General features: G+C 56.3%; 1 protein-coding gene across 1 annotated transcript in view; it reads right to left on the bottom strand.

Moving 5' to 3' along the window:
- Positions 1–257: 257 nt before the first annotated feature.
- The window catches only part of MRPL21 (mitochondrial ribosomal protein L21), a 14195-nt gene continuing 3926 nt past the window's right edge, over positions 258–10526 (bottom strand). Inside the window, exons 3-7 of the mRNA XM_007104486.3 lie at positions 6591–6676; positions 5295–5458; positions 3538–3590; positions 3062–3165; positions 258–373 (exon numbers count right to left, since the gene is read on the bottom strand). Of these exons, the coding sequence (XP_007104548.1) occupies positions 309–373; positions 3062–3165; positions 3538–3590; positions 5295–5458; positions 6591–6676 (472 nt within the window). The 3' untranslated portion in view covers positions 258–308. The remainder of the gene's footprint in view (positions 374–3061; positions 3166–3537; positions 3591–5294; positions 5459–6590; positions 6677–10526) is intronic.

Genomic DNA, 10526 nt, shown 5'->3' with positions numbered 1-10526 from the left:
TTTTTTTTTGCGCGGTACGCGGGCCTCTCACTGTCGTGGCCTCTCCCGTTGCGGAGCACAGGCTCCGGACGCACAGGCTCAGCGGCCATGGCTCATGGGCCCAGCCGCTCCGCGGCATGTGGGATCTTCCCGGACCGGGGCACGAACCCGCGTCCCCTGCATCGGCAGGCGGACTCTCAACCACTGCGCCACCAGGGAAGCCCAGGACTGAACTTTTTACAGCAGAGCTACCCACACCAGAACACAGAAACCCGGTCTCCTCGGAAAATGGATATATTTTTCTATTTCTAGAAACATTAGCTGGACGATCAGCACAGACATGGAGCAATCTTGATGGTGTTTATCCGGAGGACGGTCTGAGGACTCACGATAACTGCAAGACAGAGCAGGGCCCGGGCGTGAACACAGATCCGATGCTGTCAACCAGCTACCGCGAGACCCAGCCGCCGCCCGCCCTATCCTCGAGGGTCTGCCTTGCACCAGCACTGCCCCGCAGCCGGGCGGAACTGGCCACCCAGTGATGTCCCACAGGCCGTGGTGTTTGGTCCTTGCTGACCACCTGCCTCACCACTCGCTCCGTGAGCCCCGTCAGACCCCACAGGGGCTGCAACGGCCCGGGGCCTGGAGGCCAGGGGCGCCCTTGCTGCGGCCCCCAGCCTGGCCTCCCCCACGTGCCCAGAGACCCCTGCCCTACATGGGCGGGGGCACCCCTTCTGGCTACGCTGAGGCTACTGGAGGTGGTGGAGGGTACAGGAGAGGCTGCCTACTGACCCAACTCTAGTAAAGCTGAAGCTACCATCTCTGGTGCGTTTCACTGTTTGTAACCGAGGATTGTGAGAGACATACATCGTCCCTCGTTATCTGCAGGGGATGGGTTCCAGGACCCCGAGGACACCGGCATCCAAGGATGCTCAAGCCCCTTAATAAGATGGTCTAGTGTCTGCATGTAACTTACACACACCCTCCGGTATACTCTAAACCATCTCTAGGTCACACTAAAACACTGTAAACACCATATGAACAGGTGTAAATACAATGTATGATATCGATCCTATGTAAGTACTTGGTGAAGCAAATTCAAGTTTTGCTTTTTGGAACTCTCTGGAATTTTTTTTTCCTGCAAATTTTCTTTTCATTTTTTTTTTTTGGCCCTGCGGCACGCGGGCTCTTAGCTGTGGCACGTGGGATCTTAGTTCCCTGGCCAGGGATCAAACCTGCGCCCCCTGCATTGGAAGCGCAGAGTCAACCACTGGACCGCCAGGGAAGCCCCTCCTGCAAATTTTCAACCTGTGGCTGGTTGACTCTGCGAGTGTGGCAGACGGGGATACAGGGGGCCAACTGTACACTTCCTGAGACAAGATGCTGTAGCCTGTGGGTCCCACCCCAAGGGGCTGTGACCTCCAGTGGAGGTCCCTGCAGGGACAGGTCTGTTCCCGCTTGTGGGTTTACTGGGCAATGGCAGGGGGCTCTGGATGGGAACAAAAGGTCGCGTGGGGTCAGGGAGACGGGGGAGACACAGCCCAGCCCGCGGAAAGCGGGCAGCAACGGCTGGGTGAGGGCCGAGGGGGATCCCTCTGTGAACCCTCGTCCCGGTCCTGCTCCGTGAGGCCGGGCAGGGAGGGCGGGGTCTCCTGCCCTCACTCAGGGCACAGGCTCCCCTCCTGTCCCTACGCTGAGCTGCCAACTCCCACAAGTCACCACAAGGCCGCTGGATGCGGTGGCCTCTCCACTCCCGCTCACCAGGCCCTGCCTGCGCCCCTGGGGGAGGCCCCTGCTGTGAAGTCCCCCCCTCAGGTGCCAGCCCTTCCCGCCGCTGCTTCCTCCCTTCGTGGCTGAGGTTCCGTCCACCCCACGCGCTGCACCTGCCAGAACCCGCGGCAAGTCCACACAGGGCTGCTGCTTCTTCACCTCTCCGACCTCTGACCTCCCCCCTTCCCGCCTCCATCCCCTCCCCCCTCCCAGCAGACCCACCTTGGTGACGCCCGTTGTTACCGGCCCTTTAAACCAGGGGCACCACATGCCGCGGCACCACATGCCGCCTGGACGCCCCTTCGGCCGGGGGGCAGGCCAGAGGGGCCTCCCGTACCTGGTCTCTCAGCCCCTGTGCTCGAGCCCACCCTGCCCGCTCCATCCCACCAGCATCCGGATGCCCTGGCCCTCCAGGGGCCACCCCGCCTGCCGCCTCCCCAGGGAAGCCTCTCCAGACCTTCTCTCCCAGGACTGCCTTCCTTCGGGCTCCAGACAGGCCTCCCTCCTCCCCCAAAGCCTCTTTCACTCCTTCAAACAAACCAGCCCCACCTCCGCCTCCCTCCTCGACCTCACACCCTTCCAGCCACCACCTCTTCTCTTTAACCACCTTCTGAGGATGCTGTCCGCACCTGCCTTTGCTTTATGGAACAAACATGAACGAACATCCGAAGCATTACGGTAAGATGAAGTCTGACGAGCCGCCCACAGGAACCGGAACACGGGACACACGATCTCTCTGCATTTGTCACTCTTTCCTTCCCCGCCCCCTGCCCCTCCAGAGGCAGCCACACCCGTGATTCTGCGCATATCGTTCTTCCTTTAAACATGTGCCACCATTATGCGTGTGCATAATGCGTGCGGGCGCGAGCGTGTGCCCGCAGCACGAGGCTGAGCTCCGCCCACCTCCGGGCTTCATGACTTGGCCTCACTCTCACATAGTCTAAGATCATCCCTGCTGTGTGGAGGTGGGCCATCCACTGCACTGGACAACATCCCACCGAGGGAATCTTCGTCTGCTCGTCCATTCCCCGTGGTGGACACGTGACCTGCTTCTGGGTTTTCCGGCAGGAACCCAGCTGCCCCTGACGTCTCCCAGGGCCGTGCCCTCCACAAGCCCCGGAGTGGTTAACGACTGCTACCCGCCCCTCCCCGGCAGAGCCAGGACGTGGGCAGAGCTCTCACTGGTCTCTGGGCCGCTGCACCCCCAAGAGCGCCCGGCAGAGGGCAGGGCCCCATCTAACCTGGCCCAGCGCAGGACGTGGGGCGACACCCAGAGGACGGGAACGCAGCAGCCACGCTTTCTCCAACTTACTTCTTTTCCTTTTGTAGTTTTTCCTTTTCTTGAATCTCATATTGATTTTTGGCCACGATTCTGTCTTTTCAATGACTGTAGCTTCTACTTGAACAAGATCCTTTCTGGAAGAGAGGAAAACGAACAGTAACGTACCTTCCTGGCTATTTTTCAGTTTTACTAGTGCTTTACATGAGAACATCTAAATAAAGTTTAACTTCCTTTTCTGCCGGTTCTCGACGTCATACGCCCTCCCTGCAGACACTGTGAAAACTACCAGAAAGCACAGCACAGAACAGTGTCGTCCCACAGCAAATCGTAAAAGGGCCAAAGTGCAGTGGATGAGTAACAGGCCAGCGATTTGCTCTGGATGCTCCGTGCGCGGGACACTACACACGCACGGTGAGAAGCCTAAGTGTGCTGAGCCCGGTGGTCGCAGCGGGTGTGACGGGAGCCCCTCTGCCCAGCCGCCCCGCCGGCATCTGAGAGCACGTTACCCGAGGAGGGGTCTGCCGAGCAGCGTGAAGTCGTCGGCCCCGACCAGCAGGACCTGGAATCAAACAGGCGCGTTACCAGCAAATAACACAAAGCCCCTAGAACAGGCAGTGACCCGAGCACACTGGACAGGAAGCAAGGTGGCGGTTCCCCGAAACCAAAACGCGGGCTTCCTCTGCTATCTAACTAGCGACTCCCTCAACCTGGGACAGAGGGGGCGCCAGCTGGCAGCGTGGCTGTGTGTGCAGGGGCGCCGGGCTGCCTGCGGACACGCCCGTGCTGTCAGACCCGGACACGTGGAACTCGGTCATCCAGGTGAGCGGGTAACCTCCTATGCCAACAGTGGCTTTTAAAAAATAACTTTTTATTGAAGTATGATACATACAGGGAAAAAATGCACAAACTGTCTTTTATGCAGTTCACAGTCCTGCTGATACGGCAAAGATTGAGGTTCAAGGTATTCTTTTAATGACTGCAAAATCCTGCGCTGCCAGGCAGGCTCTCTCACTGGAGGGAAACCGCGGCGCTAAGTGTGGCCTCAGATGAAGACAGCTCTGCGACCCAAGTGCAGTGGGGGTCTCAGTAGACATTGGGAGACTGGCTGAAATTCTCCTGATAAGAAAAAAACTCGATTGCATTAAGCTTCAATGTCTAGAGACAAAGCCTATTTTATGATAACATCAATGGGCTATGCTTGTTAGGTGATGACAAATAACGAAACCTTGCCTGGATCACTCTCAGCCCGACACGTTCTCTAGTGCTGGGTCTCCTACGTGATGAAAAACCACCTGCATTAGGCGGAGCTTCCTATGTTTTTGTTAATGTGAAATGTTTCAAAATAATGTCTTTTGAGAAATCCTCACAAACACACTCCAGAAGTCTCTTATTTTAGATGCAAAAGGCAAATGTACTCTTGTTCATGAGCTCATGACAGAACCACGGGGGTCACCAAGGAGAAGGGGCTGTGCTGGCTGCTGGCGTCCACACAGCGCCCTGGTTCAGCTCTGAGCTGTGGTCCTGCTTGGATCACAGGCTGTGGGAAGACCGTCTGAGAAAGGAGAGTTGAATGCTCCCCTGGGTGTAAATATGCAAAAGAATCTACAATCACAAAGGAAGGAGGAATTTTAAATTATAAAGAAAACCACATGTTACATCACATTGTACCAACAGTTAACCACGTCCTAAAAAAATGATCCGATACAGACATCTCCTATTTTACCTACAGTTTTATTAACAGAAGTAGAACAGGCAAAGACCAAACAGGCCCCCGAACACAGCGAACAGAACCGTAAGCAGAGGGCAGAAGCACTTGGCTAAACGTGCGGGACACGCCACGCAGCAGCTCAGGGGGGGCGGAAACGACCGGCGCCCTGCGAGACGCCTCCAAGCCAGGGCCGTCCAGCACAGCGGCTGCCGTCGCGCCTAACGTCGGGGGAGTGCTCGAGCCGAAACGGAACATCTTCTCTTCATAAATCTGGGCCTGAGAACTCTTTACATCCTTAACTGGGATTTTCACTGTCCCTGTGACCAGATACTTTCCTCTAAGAATACACTAAGGAGACGTGAGACAAACCCTTCTCTGTCTGACGTGAGACAGACACACGCTTCTCCTTAGAGAAACGCGCTGATCGTCTCCCTGTAAGGAGGGGCCCTACCGAGTCGGGCCACCCTCGGGAAGCAGCTCCGCCCGCACCCCCGTGACCCCACCGTGCCCACCCGGCCAGCCTGCCGCGTCCCCAGAGCTGACCCACAGCCTCACCTTCTCCAACCGGATCCTCTCTCCACACGCAACGTCTAACTTGTTTTCAATTAAAATCAGGTCTTCAGAGGTCACCTTCCACTGGTGGCTGGCAAAGTGCACCACGGCGAAGAGCCTGCCGTACCGGCCCCGGGCGATCAGCTCGTTCACCTTCTCCACGACCTCTGTGGGGAGAAGGGCGGTCAGGGCGACAGCTACAGCCTCACCCGGGTGCCCTCTGCTCCGCCGCGCCGCGACCCTGAGCATCCCTGGGGCAGTGGCAGGGCGTGTGCGAGCAGCTCCTCCTCGCTCTCGCCGCCGCCGCGGGCCCAGGGAGAGCCGCTGCTCCAGGAGCTGGCACTTGGGTGCTCGGGGCACACGGGACTCTACAGACGCTCGCGCCCCGACGGCACAGAAGCGCCCATCCCCCCGCCATCCTCCCGCCCGAGTGCTCGGCGCGCCTGGCTTGGTCTCTCTGACCCTGTGGTGGAGAAACCCTCACCTGGTCTGATTCCCAGTCGCTTTTAACAACGAGCCAGCGGCCTGGCAAAGTGAGAGGAGAGGCCTTCTCGCAAACAAGGAAAACCTAGAATTATACCTCGTGGCGCTGGATGCTACCTGCTCGCGTCCACCCACACCCAGCGTCCGCTCCCACGGTCACCACCTCGCCGCAGGCCCGGCCCTTCTCTCCTGCCCCGACCCTCCCGGCCTCGCCTGGGGCTGGGAGCAGGGCACCGTGTCTGCCCTGGAAACCGAGTCAAGCCCTCGGCTGCACCTGGCCAAGAGGGCGGAACCTCGCCTGCAGCTTTACTTTTCGGGCACAGCATCCGAAATAGCATTTTAAAACTGGAAGATTCCACGCGTTACTATGGACTTCCAGCTTTTGGAAACTGAGGTTCTCGTACTCCCTCCCGGTGCTGGGCGTGGGGGCCACACTGCCCTCCTGGCGACAGGCATTCTGACATGACTCCCGACACGCCGATGGCCCCTCGAACACCTGGGCTGCGGCCGGCTTCCACCGCTGCCCGGGCAGGTTGTTCTTCCTCCCTGAACTCCCGTTTCTACCAACAGTGGGGAGCAGAGCTGGGCCCTGGCCCTTCCGCCACCCGCATTACCTGCCTGCAACTCGGCTGGTGCCTTGGTGCCCTAGGACTGGCTCAACGAATGAGGGTTTTGAACTCTGGTGTTGAGCGAACCTGAGCTTTCACGCTGCGTCGTGGCTCAGGCACCTGGAAACGGGAAGTCCTTGTTTCGTGGCCAGGAGGTCCCCTCTGTGGTGGAAGCAGGGGCGCCCCCCCCAGCTTCTGCCTCTCTTACCTGCGTGGTGTCTGGCCTCCTCGACGGGGTCTGGCACAACAACTTCTGGCCAAGGTGGTGAACTCAGTGACGTTTTAGGAACGTAGCTGTAAAAATATTTTACAGACGTGGGTCACACACACGTGAAAAGACGGTTCAAAATGTGAGAGAAATGCCTGCACTCAGCACACTAGGAAGGGCAAGGATCCAGCGCGTCTCCGACGCTTGTGTGGCTGGCGGGACAGCTGCCCCCGCAGTTGTAAGCGAGCAAAACCTGCCCGCCCCAAAATGTCTCTTAGGCGTGCAGATTACTTCAAGCTGAAAACAATCAAGGCCCAAAAGACACAGGAAGAAACTTTGGCAGGAGGCAGGCAGGCCTGGGTCTGCGCACAGCTTCCTGAAAGACTCGAGATGGAGGGCCTGTCCTGGGACACAGCATCACCAGAGACGGCTGCGAGGAACCCGGGGGCCCAGAGATCCGAGGCCGCTCCTGTCCCACTATCTCGGCAGGCCCAGCAAACATTTATTCACCAAACGTCTGCTTTTCCATCTCCACGGGAATTGCCTTCGTCCCCCTGAAGTCTCAAAGCCCTACCCTCAACATCGTCTTTTGTCTTTAGCTGAACGTGCTACTTACGGTGAGGGCTTTGGCCATTTGGGCGAGTGGCTCATTTCTCCTGGGTCTCTCTTGTGTGTACAGGTTATTAAACTTTGGTTTGATTTTTCTCCTGTTAACCTGTCTCATCAATTTAACTCTTAGACCAGCCAGAAGACCCCAGAAAACTGGGGACCCTGCCACTTCCGGCGCAGGGCCCAGGCCCCCCGTCACTGTCACAGAAGGTGCTGAACAGACCTGTGAAGCGAGCGAACGCCCTCCCTGCCGGAGTCAACCGGCCCCCAGATGAAGCCGTGCACCCCCGTCGCGCATCGTGTCTGAGCCTCAGAAGCCCCGGGCGGCCTGGCAGCAGGCAGCCGAGGACCGCGGGACAAACCTGGGAAGAGCCTGGGGGCAGCCGTGGCCACTCATGGCGGTCACAGGAGAAGTCAGCCGAGTTCACGAAAGCGCCCCTTAGGGTTTCTGCCTCCACCCTCACCCAGGGTGCCCACTGCTCCTTTAGGGAAACACCAGGCCCTGCGGCCCCCCTGCTGAGAAGCTCCGCTCCAGGAGTGCAGGCGGCTGCACTGAGAGCTTACTACGTGCCAGGCGCTCTTCTAAGCTCTTTTGTTTTCTGATCTTTGTATTGAAGTATAGTTGATTTACAATGCTGTGTTAATTTCTGCTGTACAGCATAGTGATACAGTTATACGTATACATTCTTTTTTATATTCTTTTCTGTCCTGGTTTATCTCAGGAGATTGAATATAGTTCCCTATGCTCTACAGTAGGACCCTGTCGTTTATCCATTCTATGTATAATACTTTGTATCTGCTAATCCCAAATTCCCAATCCATCCCTCCCTCACGGCAACCACAAGTCCTTCTAAGCTTTTTTTATTGTTTTTTTGCGGTACGCGGGCCTCTCACTGCTGTGGCCTCTCCCGTTGCGGAGCACAGGCTCCGGACGCACAGGCTCAGCGGCCACGGCTCACGGGCCCAGCCGCTCCGCGGCACGTGGGATCCTCCCGGACCGGGGCACGAACCCGTGTCCCCTGCATCGGCAGGCGGACTCTCAACCACTGCGCCACCAGGGAAGCCCAGGCTTGATTTTTAGAACCTGAAACTTGAATTTTTACATCAGGAATTATCTCCAAGATTGCTTCATATATCTCCCACTTGTATTTGAAAAATTTGCCGTCTGAAGGATGACCATGATTTGGAACAAACGAGCATAGCTTTCAGCAAGATGACAAGAGAGGCGAACGCAAAGAGTGCTGAGTTCCATTAGGCAAGACAAGGTTGCCATTGAGTGTCTTTAATAAAATAAAATAAAAACCTTCTGAACAGTTGTTTTGCACTGGGGATTGTGTTAAAAACAAAGTTGCATTATGGTTTCCAGCTTCCCGGACCAGGGCTCGAACCCGTGTCCCCTGCATTGGCAGGCGGATTCTTCACCACTGCGCCAGCAGGGAAGCTCCCTTCTAAGCTCTTTAAATGCAGAAATTCACTCGACTCTCGTGAAAACCCACTGAGATGGAGACTAACATTGCTTCCATTTTGCCGAAGAGGAACGAAGCTCAGAGTGCGTGACCCTGCTCAGGGACCCGGGCTGACAGGGCCGGGCAGGGAAGGGACCCTGTGTATTTCTACCTGAGTATGATTTTGTCAAATTTACCTTCTGTAGTTTATATTAATTTTATGTTTTTTCTTTAACACTGAACATGCTCTTTCAAATTACATCAGGTCCTCCTAGAGACTCTGACACAACCACCCTGGGATTCGACCTTCCCGGTTGGAAATAAATCCCCAATTAGGAGTTAAAAGCTTTTGCCTAGGGGCTTCCCTGGTGGCGCAGTGGTTGAGAGCCCGCCTGCCGATGCAGGGGACACGGGTTCGCGCCCCGGTCCGGGAGGATCCCGCATGCCGCAGAGCGGCTGCACCCGTGAGCCGTGGCCGCTGAGCCTGTGCGTCCGGAGCCTGTGCTCTGCAACGAGAGAGGCCACAACAGTGAGAGGCCCTTGTAACGCAAAAAAAAAAAAAAAAAAAAAAAAAAAGCTTCCCCCCTGCTGAGAAGCTCCGCTCCAGGAGTGCAGGCGGCTGCACTGAGAGCTTACTACGTGCCAGGCGCTCTTCTAAGCTCTTTTGTTTTCTGATCTTTGTATTGAAGTATAGTTGATTTACAATGCTGTGTTAATTTCTGCTGTACAGCATAGTGATACAGTTATACGTATACATTCTTTTTTATATTCTTTTCTGTCCTGGTTTATCTCAGGAGATTGAATATAGTTCCCTATGCTCTACAGTAGGACCCTGTCGTTTATCCATTCTATGTATAATACTTTGTATCTGCTAATCCCAAATTCCCAATCCATCCCTCCCTCACGGCAACCACAAGTCCTTCTAAGCTTTTTTTATTGTTTTTTTGCGGTACGCGGGCCTCTCACTGCTGTGGCCTCTCCCGTTGCGGAGCACAGGCTCCGGACGCACAGGCTCAGCGGCCACGGCTCACGGGCCCAGCCGCTCCGCGGCACGTGGGATCCTCCCGGACCGGGGCACGAACCCGTGTCCCCTGCATCGGCAGGCGGACTCTCAACCACTGCGCCACCAGGGAAGCCCCTGAGCTCTTTTTTTTTAAAAATTTACTTATTTTATTTTTGGCTGCGTTGGGTCTTTGTTGCTGCACGCGGGCTTTCTCTAGTTGCGGAGAGCGGGGGCTACTCTTCGTTGTGGTGCACAGGCTTCTCATCGCGGCGGCTTCTCTTGTTGAGGAGCACGGGCTCTAGGCACGCGGGCTTCGGTAGTTGTGGCTCGCGGGCTCTAGAGTGCAGGCTCAGCAGTTGTGGCGCACAGGCTTAGTTGCTCCGAGGCATGTGGGATCTTCCCGGACCAGGGCTCGAACCCGTGTCCCCTGCATTGGCAGGCGGATTCTTCACCACTGCGCCAGCAGGGAAGCTCCCTTCTAAGCTCTTTAAATGCAGAAATTCACTCGACTCTCGTGAAAACCCACTGAGATGGAGACTAACATTGCTTCCATTTTGCCGAAGAGGAACGAAGCTCAGAGTGCGTGACCCTGCTCAGGGACCCGGGCTGACAGGGCCGGGCAGGGAAGGGACCCTGTGTATTTCTACCTGAGTATGATTTTGTCAAATTTACCTTCTGTAGTTTATATTAATTTTATGTTTTTTCTTTAACACTGAACATGCTCTTTCAAATTACATCAGGTCCTCCTAGAGACTCTGACACAACCACCCTGGGATTCGACCTTCCCGGTTGGAAATAAATCCCCAATTAGGAGTTAAAAGCTTTTGCCTAGGGGCTTCCCTGGTGGCGCAGTGGTTGAGAGCCCGCCTGCCGATGCAG

The sequence above is a fragment of the Physeter macrocephalus genome, chromosome 18, assembly GCF_002837175.3.
Source record: "Physeter macrocephalus isolate SW-GA chromosome 18, ASM283717v5, whole genome shotgun sequence".
Classification (NCBI taxonomy): domain Eukaryota; kingdom Metazoa; phylum Chordata; class Mammalia; order Artiodactyla; family Physeteridae; genus Physeter; species Physeter macrocephalus.
The sequence above is the reverse complement of the archived record's forward strand: the minus strand, read 5'-3'. Positions and strand labels throughout refer to the sequence as shown.